Source organism: Dryas octopetala, chromosome 9 (genome assembly GCF_963921425.1).
Source record: "Dryas octopetala chromosome 9, drDryOcto1.1, whole genome shotgun sequence".
Lineage (NCBI taxonomy): Eukaryota > Viridiplantae > Streptophyta > Magnoliopsida > Rosales > Rosaceae > Dryas > Dryas octopetala.
In genome coordinates this window covers 17,031,567-17,049,778 of record NC_141374.1, presented here as the reverse complement: position 1 = coordinate 17,049,778, position 18,212 = coordinate 17,031,567, and the positions used below count along the sequence as shown (strand labels likewise).

The window sequence follows — 18,212 nt, the reverse complement described above, 5'->3', positions numbered from 1 at the left end:
CCCCTCCACTCAAACTCTCCATGTCATGACATTGTACACAACTCAATACAATACATTTATCGGTAATCGGCTTATAGTTTCAGTGTGACTGTGTGAGAGTATTTATTCTTATATTTATTATTCGTGTTTGATTATTAATGAGACTTATAATTTTAGTAAGAATAGTGCTAAGAATCTCAAATTTATATCTTAATTTTCGATCCCAAATAATGTATCAGTACTTTATTGATTCATACATAGTCCATCCAAATGATTAATTTTATAATAAGTAAAACAGTACTTATTCTTATATCTATTATAGGAAAAATTATAGGGTATAACCGATATACCACCACATGGTATAACCAATCCAATATGTATAAGGGTATTACTAGACGATGTGTTTATATTAGTAAGGTATAATATTAATAGCATCCACTCATATTATAACAAATAAACTAATTATACCACGTGTCAATATAGCGGTTATACAGAATAATTTCTCCTATTATAAGTAATAGTTTCACTTTTACCCATTTTTTTTGGAAAATAAAGAGAGAATACAATTGGTTTACCTTTATGGTATAGTACATTAAAATGAATTTGGGATAGTCTACCCAATGAATGAAATTTCGAAAATTTCGGCAAAATTTCACCAAAATTTTCATTTTTCTGAGATCTCAATCCATTATTTTTCGGTATTATTTCGGCAAAATTTAAGCCGAAATTTCGCCCGAAATTTCGAACTCGAAATATGTTCATTTTTAAAAATTTCTCCAAATTTCGTCGAAATTTCGCCAAAATTTGAACGAAATTTCGCCCAAATTTGCTGTGACCTCTAAAGCATGATACGCGATTTTGGTGCCGTATCCCGTATCAGATACACCAATGGATACGATACGCTCAGATACATATCTGGATCAATGGATACATGATTGAGTGGTTGGATACGCGTATCCTTTGCTCTCGAGATGGGTAATATGTAAAGATGTAAAGATTCTCAATCACACAGACTACCCATAACTCAATTCTTTATTTTTGATTTCTTCTTCTTCATCCCTGCGGAGTGTGGAGAGAGTCTCGAGAGACCGACGCCGATGACGCCGACGAGTGGCGAGTGGCGAGTGGCGAGTGGCGAGTGGCGACCTATTCTCCTCTCATCTTCTGTAATTTTATCTGTTTATCTACTTCTCTCGCTAATATCTGGCCTCTCTCTCTGTAATCTGGTGTAATCTGGCCTCTCTCTCTCTAATATGAATATCTGGCCTTGGCCTTGGCCTTATCCTTATCCTTTTATCTTTCTAGTTCCTCACGTGCAAATGTGCTGCATCAACTAATATCAATTGAGTCAAATGTTTCTACTTTTTCACTTTTGGAATATAATATTATAATATTCGACCAAAAAAAAAATATTATTATAATATTCAAATATAATGTTCCCAATAAACTTCCTCCTGACTATCAACATAGCAATGTGAGTGATATTGTCCTTTTTTTTTTTTTTTTGGTAAAAGATATTGCCCCTTTTTAATTTTAACTTTTAAGTATAAAATAAAAATAAATAATTTGGAAAACAAATGAAAATGAAAGAAAAAAAAAAAGAAAAAGGTTTAGGGTTGATTGAGGTTTGGAGACTTTGAGCAATTGGAAAGAAAAAAAAAAGTTTCGGTTTTCGTTTGGCCGTTTTGGTGTTTCGTTTAGTTATTTTTAAATCCTAATATATTTATATATAAAAAAGAATTAAAGATATCCTAAAGGGCCTAAACACTAATATCCTATACCATATCCTAAATAATATAGAGTATAGATTATAGAGTATATAGGGTTTAGACTATAAATTATAAAGTATAAAGAATATTAAAGTATATAAAGTATATACAATTTAGTATTAAGATTTAGTTTATAGATTATATAGTATAAAGAATATATTAATTTCATTTATTCATTATACTAATTTTATTTAACAGTATTTGCCCAGCGCGCATTATATTTACCTTATATCATATGAAACTTATTATATAATTTGGTTTCTTCAATATTTTTTATAAATATAGTAGATAATATGTTAAATAAACATATAGTCAAGTTTCATTCAAAATTTTCATATTTTGATAGCAATTTTCATCATTTTATCTAATTTTATCAAAATCGAAATTTTAATCGAAATTTCTTCGAAAATTTCCGTCGAAAATTTTATCGAAAATTTCATCGAAACCGAAATTTTACCCCTTTGAGTCTACCTAGAGAACTTTGCTTTTTTGAGGTTAAACCACATTCATAATTTCATATAGAGGGAGTGTGTGGGGTCCCCAGACCATGTTAATTAAAAGCAATCGGTAGTATTACTACCTATTAGCCTACTGCCATAATTACTCTAACCAACAACATGATGTTATGAAGGTTCAGTTTTTCACAAAACTGGCACATATATCACATTAATTTACTGGTGAGATCTCACTTTCATGATGTCATCATCTTCCCCAATTGATCAATCTGATAATATTCTCTCAAAGATGCTGGGCTGCACATGACATGCATGGAGTGGCTGCAATCATTTCGTGGACCCCACTTCAGATAATGATCATAATCTCACCGTTCATATTGCTGACTGTTTTGCATGTAAGCCACGTGGATCCAGATCTCCTTGATCCTGTGGTCCTTATTAATTCCTACCCGACATGTGCCTCTGATTTCTGCAACGTACTGTAAATGTTTCTTTGATTACAAATTTACAAGGAATTTTATTCAGTCAACAAAATAACAGCTCAAATACTCGGTGATATTGTATGGTAAAATTAAACCAGTCCAACGCCCTCTGAGTCTCCGACTGACTGAGCCTAGTACAAGACACGTGGGATGCACGTGATATGGAAATATCAATCTTCCTTTCCGACTTTTAAATAAATTAAAAAGGGAATTAAAGACATGTTTATGACAAGCATGTGGTACCACTCTCAATATTTAACACCGTTGATCCCAGATAGAATTTCCATCAATCATGAGCTTTCCTTGAATGGATCAGAATTATGTCTTTGGTTGGAAAAATCTGCTTCTTTTTTCTTTCTCTTTTTTGCTTCTAAAGTCTAAACTATTCAAGTCATGCATATAAATAGGTAAATCATAATGTGCTTAAAGAAAAGTAGCTCTTAATTGCTTTTTTTTTTTTTTGGGTCACCGACCATCATGTATAGAATTATACGTTAATCAATATGTATAGATTGAAAAATAAGAATAGCTTTCGTCTCCTAAATTTCATTATTCTCTATTATTGTGGTCTATACTCAAGCTTCAATTTAGTGAAATCAAACCAACATCCTCTCGTCTTTAGTGAAATCATTCACATACATCTCTCTCACATCTTTAGAAATTTCGTTCAAATGAACTTTTTATGGATAAAATTTTAAGAGAAACAATAGTACTACACACTTCCAAATTATGATGACATACTAGTGTCTTCATCACTTGGAAAAAAAGAAGAAGAAAAAAACCAGGTTTAATGTGGAATTGGATATCAACGACACCATTCATCATAAGTATATTGAAGAGACCGAACCTTTGACTTATTAAAAGTTTTTTTTTTTTTTTTAAGTCTACTTGAAAAATAAAGCTGATAATTCAATTTATAAGCTACAAGAAAACTCTGTTTGGTCAACTTTAATGAAATGCACATGACATGGAACCCGCCGAGCTTTCGGTGAACAGTACCGAGCGCTCAATATTGCTCACCTAGTGCTCGGCAAATTGAATTGCATAAAATAATATTTATAGATATACCTTATGTCTTTTTTTACATAAACATGTAAAAAACTAATGAAACTAATATAAAACACACAATTCAAGCTTATGAAGTCACATTCACCCATGTTATAATGCAAAAATAACTGTTACTAATTGTTATTGTCAAACAGTACCAATTTTTCTAATTAAAAAAAAAAATGTCAAGAGCTTGGCACAAAAAACACGAAGAAATTATAACATGATTTTTTTTTTTGGTTACAAAGTGAATCTATTTGTCATTGCAACATTTTAGATGAGTTTAGTTATCATTAAGAATAGTAAAATAAGCTTTAAAATAATTTACTGTATTAAAAAATTAACTTATTTTCTCATTATTGTAGTTCTAAAGGCTTTGGAGTGATTAAATTTTAAAAAATGTTATTAACTATCTTTGTTAAATTGTCATAATTATATGTAATTAATAATTTCAGTTATATGGTACCATAGATCCATAATATATTGGAGTATTTCTATCTAGCATAGCTTGCTTAGTCAACACCCTACATCTGTTTACCACCGTCCATTGCTTGGACCTGATGAAGGGAAGTAATTGACGGCAATGATTGGTGCCTTAAGAAACCAAAGATACGGCCCACCATATGAAGCAAAGAGGCGGGCCCAAACTTGGTGGGACCGACTTATCTGAGAGAAGTTGTGTGCTACTCCGCGGACTACCATAGTAGATGTGGTCTGTCCACTAGCTGCGAAACTTGTTTGGACTTTTCCATATTTATCTGAACTGATTGGTTCGTACCAACTTAAGACAGCTAATCTTCTCACGTGTTTGACCAAATGAATCCACGTGAGAGCAATCATGTGGTTTCCAATTGCTAGACGACAGCGTTTGGCACTTCAAAGCTGTCGTACTCGTATTTGTCGATAAAGAGTGAGAGACGTTTCGGAAAACGTAAATAGATTAGAAGCGTTTCGATGAAACAAGCTAGTGCGGGTGGCGTTGCTTGTGTGACGTGTCAAAAGCATGGCACCTACAAAGAAAGTCACCCAGAGCAGCAGAGAGTAGCGCACTGCGCACACAACCATTTTGAGGTATCGGGATTTGGAATGATGAGATTGATTGATTGACATTTTTTTTTGGACTGATGAGATGACATATTAACTGACAGGGTATATTTTACACTTACGGTTAAATTTATCCAATTTTTTTGGTGGGACTGTAACATTATTTTTGTTAAGTGGTATTATTAATTTATGTGTTACAGTATATTTTGACTACGAATCTATATTTTTAGAATATATTATTAATAAATATACATTTATTATAACATAAGTTGATTAATAACATTATATGACAATATTACAGTTATAATGTAAATTCATTCTAAATTTATCTAATTATACAATACGATAATTTCATATAATGCAACTATACGTCGATCATTTGATATTGATAAATTAAACTTTTTATTTTTTGAGAATATTTTTAATTATTAGATTGTGGAGATATGATATCAATAAATGCATTTTAAGAGTTCTCTTTGTTATATATAATCTCAACACTCTCTCACATGGTATATAATTATATTATGACCTTTTAGATATTGATGGATTCACCTTTTCACTACTAATACCACTAGACGTTATATATCATATAATGATTTTATGAAAAAATGAACTCTTCTTATGTGAATATTAGTTATAAGACATAAATTAATAATTTTATGCTATATAGAAATTAGAGAATCGAATGACAATTTATAGAGAAACCTATGATATTTATTTAGTAACGCAAAATTTTATATTTTCGATAGACAATATACTTAAATATTTCAACTTTAACTAGATTCTAATATTTCATTTGATTGAACAAATTTTGTAGTTCTTCATTGTTATAAGCAATATGATTCCCGACCCCACCTCCTCGAAAGCTATACTGAACATTAGGCTTTTTCCTGAGCTCAACATTAGGCTTTTGGACAATGGAACTTTTGTAAATTTCTCTTTTATCAAATTTCGAATCCGTTATGAATCCAAATTTATCTCTTAAATTCTTTGTAATTATTTGATTAAATAACCAAAAGAAAGTTTCTTTACCCACCAGAATCAAAAAGGAATTAACTTTGAGTACATTAAACGTTCTTAATATTATATCAATTTTTCTTTTTATGCTAGACGTTAAAATCATTCCCTGTTGGCCGCATGGTCTTCAATCAGGAAACAAATTGTGGTAATTTATAATTTAATCTGTTTTACTAATTTTGTGAATGACCATAATCACATTTTCAGAACATTGAAGGCTTGAAGCATATTAGAAACTTTTAGCATATAAAGAAAAGGCTTCCCTTTTACCCAGACTCTAATAAGAAACAAAATCTTTCAGACAGTAATAGTGTCTTTAATTAAGTTATAACTAGTTCGTTCATTCAATTAATTAACTAGTTAATTAATTAACCAGTCTCGTATTTGCCACGTAGATCGTTGCCCGATCCGTCTCTGAGCTGCCAACCCAAACACAGTTTTTGGTTACAGAAAGCAAAGAAAAGAAAAAAAAAAAAAGAGAAGGAAAAGAAAGCGAGAGTTGCAGACAAGGAGACGGGTCTTATAGTTTTCTCCTTTTCAGTCCACACTACGCTTCTCTCTCTCTCTCTCTCTCTCTCTCTCGCTCTAAATTCCCACGGATTCCTAATTCCCTCTGCGAGATTTTCCATTCCAAACCCTCACTCTCTCACTTCTCATTGGGAATTCGATTCCCCTTTTCTTCAATCTTTTGTGGCTTTTTTTTGGTTCTCAATTGGCGAATTCTTTGTCCTTTTCGGGCAAAGCAGGAGAGTTTGGTTCATTCGGGTCGGGTTTGAGCAATCATAGAATCGGATAAGGACGAGATCTGGCTAGACTTGTTTCAGGGGATCGATATTGTGATCGAATCGGAGCTTCGTTTAATTACCGGTTTGGATCCGATCGGGGGAGAAACAGCGCCATCTAATGGCGCTGTTCAGAAGGTTCTTTTATCGGAAACCGCCGGATCGGCTGCTCGAGATCTCCGAACGGGTGTACGGTACGTCACCGTTTTGTGCATTTCTTGAGAATTTTACCAAAATTCGCTGACTTTTGAGCTCTCGGCCATGGCTTCTCGCATTCTTTTGCCGCATTTCTGGTTCTTTTGTGCTCAATTGTTGAAGTTTCGTGTCGTTTCGGGACAATGCGATTGAACATGCGCCTAATTGAGAGTTTTTTTTTTGGGTTCTTGTCGTTATGCATTAGGGTCTGCTGCGCATATTGTCGTTGATTTTGTGTAATTCAGCAAATTTTTGGGGGAGTAGGTTTCTGCTTTGCTTGAATTGTAAAAGTGATACTTGAATATGGTGAAACGAGCTGAGGCAGAGCTGTAGAGTTACCAGAGAAGTTGAGGAAATTGAATTTCACTGCTTATGTAGTGATTCACTCTGAAACTGAATTCTAACATTTTGATTTTATTGCCCTCATGATGGGAAATTGATTTTGATAAAATGTATATATGTTTATTTCTATGTTCGAAATTGTGAAGCTTTTAGTGTCAATGAGGATTGATTGACACTTTTTTTTTTCTTTTTCCTTCTTATGCAGTTTTTGACTGCTGCTTCTCCACGGATGTGTTGGAAGAGGATGAGTATAAAGTGTACTTGGGTGGCATTGTAGCACAGCTACAGGACTACTTCCCGGATGCTTCTTTCATGGTGTTTAACTTCAGAGAAGGGGAGAGGCGGAGCCAAATTTCAGACGTGTTGTCCCAGTATGACATGACAGTTATGGATTATCCTCGGCAATATGAGGGATGCCCACTGCTGCCACTGGAGATGATTCATCACTTCCTTCGATCAAGTGAAAGTTGGTTGTCACTAGAGGGGCAACAGAATGTGCTGTTGATGCATTGTGAAAGAGGAGGATGGCCTGTCCTTGCGTTTATGCTTGCAGGTCTTCTGCTATACCGGAAACAATACAATGGGGAGCAGAAGACTCTTGATATGGTTTACAAGCAGGCTCCTAGGCAGCTTCTCCATCTTCTGTCTCCTTTAAACCCACAGCCTTCCCAGCTGAGATATCTTCAGTACATTTCACGAAGAAATTTGGGTTCTGATTGGCCTCCATCTGATACACCTCTACTTTTGGATTGTCTGATACTTAGAAACATTCCACTTTTTAATGAGGGAAAGGGTTGCAGGCCTTTTATACGCGTTTATGGTCAAGACCCTTCAATGCCGGCAAACAGAAGTTCTAAGCTTCTCTTTTCAACTTTAAAGACTAAGAAAAATACCCACCTCTATGTACAGGTAATGTCTACTTCATGCAACTGAATCTGATATATATAATTATAAACTTTGAAGCCTTCTTAAGAATCCTAATCGCAGGCAGAGTGTGTGCTGGTGAAAGCTGATGTTCGTTGCCGTGTTCGAGGGGATGTGGTTCTCGAATGCATCCACCTGGATGAAGATCTGGTTCATGAGGAGATGATGTTCAGGGTTATGTTCCACACAGCATTTGTACGGTCAAATATATTGATGCTCAGCCGTGAAGAAATTGACATTGTTTGGGATGCCAAGGACCAGTTCTCAAAGGACTTTAGAGCAGAGGTATGTTATTGTTATTCTTATGTGGATGTCCTTCTCTGAAGCTATAGGAGTTGAAGCATACTCAAATCTGTATCAGGTACTTTTTTTGGACGCTGATGCTGTTGTGCCTAATCTCACCACAGTTGTGGCACTTGAAGATGGGAATGAGGCAGGGAGTGCTTCACCTGAGGAGTTTTATGAGGTGGAAGAGATCTTTAGCAATGTCATGGATGCACAGGAAGTGAAGGTGGACTTCGATACTTCCATGGTTCACGACAATATACCCGAAGATATAGATCAGAAAGAAGTCTGGAAGGATGATTTAGATCCTCACGCATTCCTAGACTGTACATCAGACGATGGGAAGCCCAAAAAGGACAGACAGGTGGATTCTAATATTGATGCGGTGAAGGACATTGCTGTGGATGATGTGAAGTACAAGCTGGATCAGGTGGATTCCAATCTTGATGCAGTGAAAGACATTGCTGTGGATGATGGAGATATTAAGTCAAATTCCGTTGTAATTTCTGCTGATCTGCAAAGTCATACAGGAACTAAGGCAGTGGCAGAAGAGGTGTGTGACAAATTGGAAGAGATGGAAGATGTAGTAAATGGAGAAGACACTTCTACAGAGAAGAGGTTAGAGACCAAGGTTTCACAAGAAAAACTGAATGCTGAGGTCTCTAGACAAATACCCGAGAAATTGCAGCTACCTGCTTCTAGGAAACAGCCTTCATTGAACACAAAAGCAGCGTCTGAAACAACGCTAGCAAAACAAAAGACTAAACCACAAGAAACTCAGGGTGCTTCAGCAAAAATATCAAAACCAAATGCAGTATCTAGGTGGATTCCCCCTAACAAAGGCTCTCATATTAATTCAATGCATGTTTCATATCCACCATCAAGATATAATAGTTCACCAGCTGCTTTTGCCAGTACTGCTCCTTCAAAAGATGCAAATGCAAATGCCAAGTTGAAGGCTTCTTCTGTTAATACTTCTGGAACTGTGGTTTCTAAGGATGTGGCAAATGAACTGAAAAATGCTAAGGTGGATCCTTTGAAAACTTCAATATCTGCACCTGGGACAGCTACAGAGACACTTACATCCTCCCTGCCATCAACAGTTCCACCGATTCAAGAGACGTATTCTTCCTCTCTTACAACAGCACATATTGGTCCACAAGTAGTGCCCCCTCCACCTCCGCCTCTCCCTCCCCCTCCTAAGTCTAACATCTCTTCACTGTACACTCTTCCTCATAAGTCTTTGTCACCAGCTACCCCATCGTTGCATGTAGCTGCAATAGCAACTCCTCCTCCACCACCACCACCACCACCACCTCTGCCGAGTAGTAATGTGGTCTCATTTGTGTCTCCTCCCCCACCACCACCTCCTTCATCCTTATCTTTCTTGTCATCTAGTAGGCAGAATACTGGTATAAATTTTCCCCCTGCACCTCCACCTCCTCCTCCTCCCCTCGTTCCCCCACCTAAGAAATCTGGTGGGCAAAATAGTGACACCATATTGCCTTCACAGCCGCCTTCATTTCTTTGGAAGTTTGGGTACACTTCAGCATCTGCTCGTGTCATGACGGAAAGTTCTCAACCTCCTCCACCGCCACCGCCACCACCTCCCCCTCAAGCTCCTCCTGTTTTAAGTGAATCAAAACTTGTTGGAGTTAGGGTACCTACTCCACCGCCACCACCACCTAGTCGCAATACTCCACCGCCTCCTCCTCCACCTCCTCCTACATATGGGGCTCCACCACCACCACCTCCTCTTTCCATGCAGAGACTTCCACCTCCTTTACGTGGAGCTTCACCGCCGCCACCACCACCACCACCTCCTCCAATGCAAGGCGCTCCACCTCCACCACCCCCACCTCCCTCATATGGAACTCCACCTCCACCGCCACCACCACCATTTTCAGTGCAAAGAGCTCCTCCACCACCACCTCCACCACCATTTTCAGTGCAAGGAGCTCCACCTCCACCACCACCTCCAATGCGGGGAGCTCCACCTCCACCTCCACCTCCAATGCATGGAGTCCCACCTCCACCGCCCCCTCCAATGCGTGGGGTGCCACCTCCACCACCATCAGCGTATGGTGCGCCGCCACCTCCTCCACCTCCTGGTGGAGGTCGCGCGCCCCCACCTCCCCCGTTTCCTGGTGGGGCACCACCCCCGCCACCACCTCCAGGAGCTCGTGGTCCTGGGCCTCCTCCTCCACCTGGACCTCCTGCTCCACCTGGTCTTCCAGGTGGTGGTCCTCCACCACCACCTCCATTAGGTGCCAGAGGAGCCACTGATGCAAGAGGGAGAGGGCGTGGACGTGGGATAGGAGGTGCTGCCACAGCGCCTCGAAGATCATCCTTAAAACCACTACATTGGAGCAAGGTGACGAGGGCATTGCAAGGGAGCTTGTGGGAAGAATTGCAAAGACATGGAGAGCCTCAAACGTATTCCATTCCCTGTTTCTGTTTTATTTTCTACTTATCATTTGCATTAGTAGTATGCTTTCTGTCATACATTTATGTTGTTGATTTGAAGGATCATACATTTTCCACACACTCAAACACATGTATTCATTTCAGAATTGTTTCATTCCCAATCACTAATGTTCTTCTCTTTTAATCTAGTGCACCAGAATTTGATGTGTCAGAGATAGAGAGCCTTTTTGCTGCAGCAGTTCCAAAACCTGCTGGCTCTAAATCTGGAGATCGAAACAAGTCTGGCGGATCCAAATCTGAAAAAGTCCACCTGGTACTTTTATACAATTGATTATTTTGCTATAGAATTATTATATCATGTACAAGTTATGCTGTGAAAGGTGATTCTGTTTTTGTTATTTTTATGGGTATTCCTATCAATTATGTGATGTGATTCTTCTTCAGCAGACTGTTTTTGCTTTCGTTAGTTTGAATATTGCAAGTTCACAAAGTTGTTGCCCTATAAAAGAGATTGTAAGTTGCAATTTTGTAAGGGTGAAGACTTGAAATAGTATCATGTATGTGTTAATATAAAGTTCTCCTGACAATCCATTATGATCTTACTTTTAATTTTAGGAAAAAATAATCATTTAAAAAGTGTGGGGAGAAAACTGTAACATGACTTTCTTGTATTGTCCACGGTGATATATCATATATGTACTGTTGGAATGTAACAATCTGTTATCCATCCCTCCACTTCTCCGGAGTGATTATTGTTTAATTGCAATTGTATTGGTTAGTTTGGTGTGCATTGATGCTGCTTGTTGGCTAATATTTGCTAAAGCAGAAATTTATTCTGATGATTTTGTTTTTTCCTTTTTGCAATATGATGTTAGATGCTATTACTTCTTGACTGTCTTACTATGATTCTCTTCGTATCATATATTGTAGATTGACCTGAAAAGGGCAAACAACACTGAAATTATGCTCACACAAATTAAGATGCCACTGCCTGATATCATGGTAAGCTGATACAGTTCAATTTCTTTTTCTTTTTTGTTTTTTCATGATTGTGAATACAGATAATTTGTATGTCTGATGAATCTTTTACATTGGCTTTTAGTTTCCAGTTTTGGAATGGTGATGTAATAAATGAACATTTGTCATACTTAGCTACTGATCTACTAATATGCATATTTTCAGGCCGCCGCTTTAACAATGGATGAGTCAGTATTAAATATTGATCAAGTGGACAGTCTAATTAGATTTTGTCCTACTAAAGACGAAATGGACCTTCTCAAGGTGTAACTTTTATACATACAATTTTTTTTTTACCATTTTGCTGGCTATTCTTTGATTGTTGTTCGCATTGAAGAGATTCTTTGCTATGTGTATTCGCTTTTAAGTATATGCTATTGTCATATTTTTCTCATTAATCATATATTTTCTTGGTTGTGATTTCTATTTTTTTTTTTCTAATGATTTTTTAGAACTACAAAGGCGACATGGAGAAACTGGGGAAGTGTGAACAGGTATGATAAATTGACATAATTTCATTCTTGACCAGATCATAATATCTTCTTAATTGTTACTAGTTATAATATTGAGGACCTTGTCTTTAACATGGATTAAGTGTTTCCTTTGTTAGATTTATAAGTGAGTCATTACCTGTTGCATTTTCTGGGTTATATATAAAAGCTTTGACCAGATCTTGAATATTTTTAAAATATGGTTGACTCTTCTAATATCCCAATGATCTTCTCCTCTTTCAAGAAGTTGACATATTAAGGAGACACTGATTAGTCCAGTCATACTTATTCAGTTTACTTTTCCAATATTATTGCGTATATACTTATTTAAAACACGAAGGTAATGGAAGACCGGAGGATCGGCTGATAACTGGAAAAATCAATAAAAGCTTTGCCTTGACTGTTGAAAATGGAGATTTGGGGATGCACTGAATTCTTTTGGTCGTAAGAAGTAAACAATATATGGAATTTTTTCCATTTGAGTCTCTCTCTTGTTGCTTTATCTCAAGAGGAAAATCGATATTTGTTGAAAGATCTGGGTTGGAAGATATCAGTAATGAGAAGGCCAGAAAATGATGGGTTCGGCAATGTTTTGAGGGAAATAATTTACTTGTCCTTGTTTGGGATGCTAAGTTGCTCTGTTATTGGTTTAATTGGTTAGCTGAAATTAAATATAGAAAAAAATCGAAGACAATTAGTGAGGTTGCAATCAGCAATTCAGCATAGCATGTTATAGTGGAGAGATGTTAATGGTGTCTCGTCAGGTGGAGCCATTCCAGTTACTTTCTTGGAGATATTGGCTTCCATTGTGATTGTAGTGCTCTACATTACATAATAATCATTCATTTTGCGCATTTTTGTACTTTGTTTTTGCTAAATATTGTTCATGCGATTCAGATAATAGTGATAATAGCATTCATGTATTAAAGTTTTGAGTGTATACTGGATTGTCATTTCTCTTGAATATTTTTACAGCTAGACTAATTGTCAGAGTTATTTAGTTTATGCATATATTTTTAATGTTTCAGTTTTTTTTGGAGTTGATGAAAGTGCCTCGGGTGCAGTCAAAATTAAGAGTATTTTCTTTCAAGATTCAGTTCAATTCTCAGGTTTGGTAGTACTGCTATTTTTTTTTCTATATGTCAATAAATATAACCTAAATCATGTCTTTTTTGCATAATTTTTAATTCTTGACGTTTTTGCAGGTTTCAGACTTTAAAAAAAGTTTAAACTTGGTAAACTCTGCATGTGAAGAGGTATGTTACTACTTATAATTGATTGCTACCTGCAGTTTATAGGTATTGATTTTGACTTGGGTACTCTATTACTGCTAAATTAGGTCCGGAATTCTGCCAAATTGAAGGAAATTATGAAGAAGATTCTTTTTCTGGGGAACACGTTGAACCAAGGAACTGCAAGGGGTAAGTCAAATCGGAAGTTTTGTCATGTCTCTTGATTTAAAGTATGTGAAAAGATTCTGTTATATTTTGCATAAAGAACTTGGTTTAATTTACTTCTCCGTAAGCAGTATAGTCATTGTTGTGGATTAAAAAGTATGAAGAAAATTATACAACCACTGCCTCTGGTCTCTAAATTGCTTTTAGAAACTCGTGTTGCTGGAACTGTGTACAATTTCTTAAGCTGATGCCAAGGACTTGATCATGGATTTTTAGTTGGGACTAGGAATCTATCTTGGACAATCAAGAGTATCGGCAGTAGCATCCTTTATAGTGAAACCAACTATAATTCATATTCCATCTTATTTACTTCTCTGCACTTCTTGGCTTTGTTTTGATGTTGTTTTTTCATACTTCTTTTTGATGTTACAACACTGGTTTCTCGATAGTTATAATATTTCTTGAAGTTTCCTTTATGGAATAATATGAATTGTCAAATGTCTTTAATTTGTACAGGTTCTGCTGTTGGGTTCAAGTTGGACAGTCTTCCGAAGCTCTATGATACACGTGCTTCTAATAATAAGATGACACTCATGCATTTTCTTTGTAAGGTATGTTTCTTAAATTTTTTGGTCATGCAATGAAACTTATGTTTTGTGGCTCAATAGTAGATTCTATTCTTGTCGACCTAGTTATATATAAGAAAGAAAATTGATGTAGTAAGCTCAGAGGGCTAGAAATATTTTTCTGGATAGAATCCTAGGTACTCATTAAATGATGTGTCTGGGCTAAGAGTTATGTTGTGTGGGTATTTGAATTGTTGCATTGATTTCCACCACTATGGCCTTGTCCAACAAACAATAAGGAAAGATGTTCACTTTCTCATTGAGATCATAGTATGATTGGAAGCAGGAAATCTTTATGGTTAGTGTTAATTATGAAATATGGAGATTATTCTAGAGTTTAGATTGAGTTGGAAAAGAATTCTATCAGATCTTAGCAAATCATTAATTTTTGAAATGGAACCTTTAGTTTTCTTGGTTCTTTTGGGTGGGGGTTCCAGACTATCAGAAGAAGACGATTGAACCTCCTTCTCTTGAATATTTCTTCCTTAAGCCGTTGAATCTTCTAGATTAAAAAACAAAAATCTGCATTGTAAGTAAAAATCTTCAATTAGGCTATAAACTTGTAACTTATTTCAAGTGATATGGGTCCTTTATCAATTATATATTTGTAAGTTTTTTGTTCATGATGGTTTCTAGAAGCCTGTTGAAGGATCAAAGTAAATTTTTTGTCCGGGTTTAGTAGAAATCTCTATGATGAGAGTTAAACTATTTCTGATTTTTGAATTTGGAAATTGATATAAGTTTCAGTCTTTAGGGATTTTATACTTTTTTTTTTTGTGAAATAAGTTTGTTTGCTCTGAAATTCATCCCTTGCCTTGCAGGGGGTGACACCTTTGTGCTTGCATTTTTTAGGGAAAAAAAAGCATTGTTTACTTGATGATGGTAATAATTTCCTAAGCAGAAAGGCTATGGAAATTTTTTCATTGTGCACTATTGGTCAGTTGGTCTTCACATTATTGTCTGATTGAGAACTGATGATCAAGAGATGACTGCTTGCAAAATTTATGTTTTCCTTGACATATGTTTTTGGATACTAGTTTTCTTTCAGATGGATATTTTATTTCTGTTTGTGTGGGGGCAATTGCAATTATCTTTGAATCTCAGATTTGGTTTTCTTGTTTATTAGGGCCTTGCTTCTAGATCACCAGGACTTCTCGATTTTCACTTGGACCTTGTCAGCCTGGAAACTGCAACAAAGGTGCCCATCTGTTTCCTTGGTGTTAATTCTAAGTATTTTAGTTAGATTTTGTATGAGACAGGTCTTGTTTCCATGCAGATACAATTGAAGTCTTTAGCAGAAGAAATGCAAGCTCTAATCAAGGGGCTAGAAAAGCTCAAGCAGGAGCTGGTGGCATCAGAAAATGATGGTCCTGTGTCAGAGGTTTTCCGTAAGGTATGTAGTCTTTTTATTATTAATGCTTTCAATGCTTAACGAAAGGGCCTATCTTTTCTTCTTCTTTTTCTCTTTATGGGTGCGCTAACATTTTTTTGTTCTTGTTTTATGTTTGAAATTTCTAGACATTGAAAGGGTTCATTGGTGTTGCTGAGACCGAAGTGGCATCAGTGACAAACCTATATTCTGCGGCGGTAATATGCTAATTATGAACTTTCTCCTCTTCACCTGTCTTATTTTGTCCTTTATGATCACAACTTTTGTCATTTGCTTTTGGTGGACAGGGTAGAAACGCAGATGCACTTGCATTATATTTTGGTGAGGATCCTGCCCGTTGTCCATTTGAGCAAGGTTAGTTGTGGATGTGATATTTATTCTTTAGATATTGAAATTTGACAAGATTTCAGATTGCTGCCTTAAACGGTATAAGATTGTAGTATATTCTTTATTTTTTCATTGGGACCATCATACAAATTTTAGAGATTTGATCATTTTTTTAAGTAGATCTGTTAAGAAAGTAATTAATAGTTTCTACTACAAAAGGAAATATGCTTTTTCCCATGTATCCTTTTTCTTTTCTTTCTTTCTTCTCTCTCTCTCTCTCTCTCTTTTTTTTTTTTTTTGGTGTTGGGGGGGGGGGAGTAAAATGATTTAATTGCGCTGAAGTTGGGTACACAGGTTCATTTAATCATCCATTCGTTTGATGTGGTAATTCAGAACCGACTTCCAGGCTTCCAGCATATTAAATTTAATCATTCACTCTTTTCATGTGGTAAATCTGAAGCTAACTTCCATCATATTAAACCCTGTTTTGATGAATGCAGTTACTATGACACTCTTAAATTTTGTGAGGTTGTTTCGGAAAGCACACGAAGAGAATATGAAACAGGCTGAATTGGAGAGGAAGAAAGCTGAAAAGGAAGCTGAAATGGAAAAGGCCAAGGGCATTAACCTCACAAAAAAAGCAACAAAATAGGTGAGCATTATAGTCATTCTACCACTGCATGGGAAGTTGAGCTCCTGCCATACAGAAGAGTTGTGCTGAAATGTTGCTAACTAGTGGGGGCAAGGAGCGTATTGCTTTTAGGACCCTGGTCAGAGTCCTTGTCTCAGTACTTGTGCAAGGGAAAGCCCCTCCCAAGGTGATTTGGATGATGAGGGGAGAGGTCAACTTCCTGAGTCCTGCAATCTTTGAACTATGCGAGAAGCTTAACTGTAATGCTTGACAAGATGTTGAATCGGATGATCATGGCCAACTGTTCAATCATGTCGGATATATCTTACAAACAGACCGGACTTGGGCTTTCATTCGACAATTTGTGTATCATTGATTGAGAGAAGTAAAGGTTGTCTACATGGGGTGACTGCCATCGCCATCATGATGTTGGATCTCTGGACCCTCTGGCATCCTTCGGAGAGCAAAGCAAATTTTGTAATCTTGGTTCAGCCTAGGCAATCAATATGGGTTTCGTCTTTAACCATTCCATTCGTTTCGTGTTGGCAGGCATAAATTGTACAGCATCAGGGGGGAAGAAGATAGATATCTGCCCTTGGGATTGTATGTAAAGCACACGCTCCTGCTGTACCATGAAATCGTGTACAAAGCCACTAACCCCTCCTCGATCTCCTTAGTTTAGAATTCAATTCATTTCCCTGTAACATATAATTTTAGTTCGTTTTTTCTTCCTCGTTGAAATTTTGGATAGGACCCCGTCATAATAGATGTTGTATAGGTATCAGGTTCAGAAAGAGACTAGAAGACAAGACGGGGCTTTTATTTTTTTTCATTTTTAGTGTAATTGTAAAATAAGCATAGGCTGATCTTAGAAACTACTTGTTTCATTCTTATGGTTGTTTAGTCAACGTATACTAATTCATGAAATTTCAGTATTCTCATGGTTCATAGTCAAAAAGTAGTTCTCTTTCAATTTGCTCCCAAGTTTCGTGTATTGTTTATTTATTTATCTATTTTCGTTTTTATTTTTTACTTTTACTTTTTGGCCATTGCGGATGTTTTATTCACAGCTACTATGCCCCCTGCGGATACTTCGAAGGCTAGCACGGCATATCTACCCAAGGATATATATATTATGACTATTATTTTATTTATTATTGACATTAAAATAAAAAGAACGAACTGAAAAAAGCAGTGATAATAATAGTAATAACTAAAAAGCCTATGGTTTTAAGATTTATTCGCCTAAATAACAGTCAATTGGATTTGGTTGTTAGTTTGTTACAAATGTTTTTTATTTTATTTTAATTTCTAGCAATTCTAGATGAGTTGTACTTGATATGAGCTCGTTTTCTGCTCGTGTTTACTGTGGATCCATTTCGTGCTTATGAGTTTCATGGTTATTGTTATGGTGCATTAAACTTGTTGTACACGTATTTGTCTAATTTGTTTCACACTAGAACTAATACACAAAGAGGCTAAGATGATAGGTACACAATAACAATAAATGGCTTGTTTTAAAATGAAAAACTTGTAATTGTTTTTTTAGTAAGCTAATATGTAGTGCGGGGATACAAGTAAAGTA

The 18,212-nt window shown here is 36.2% G+C and overlaps 1 protein-coding gene across 1 annotated transcript; it reads left to right on the top strand.

The window, feature by feature from the left end:
- The first annotated feature begins 6,268 nt into the window (after positions 1-6,268).
- Positions 6,269-17,605, top strand: LOC147275004 (actin binding protein). The gene is made up of 17 exons (XM_086256159.1): positions 6,269-6,769; positions 7,318-8,021; positions 8,100-8,321; positions 8,398-10,757; positions 10,938-11,061; positions 11,679-11,750; positions 11,931-12,029; positions 12,218-12,259; positions 13,285-13,365; positions 13,462-13,512; positions 13,596-13,677; positions 14,170-14,264; positions 15,406-15,477; positions 15,556-15,672; positions 15,798-15,866; positions 15,957-16,023; positions 16,497-17,605. The coding sequence occupies exons 1-17, from the start codon at positions 6,697-6,699 to the stop codon at positions 16,646-16,648; spliced, it is 4,482 nt and encodes a 1,493-aa protein (XP_086112285.1). The 5' UTR covers positions 6,269-6,696; the 3' UTR covers positions 16,649-17,605.
- Positions 17,606-18,212: the final 607 nt, after the last annotated feature.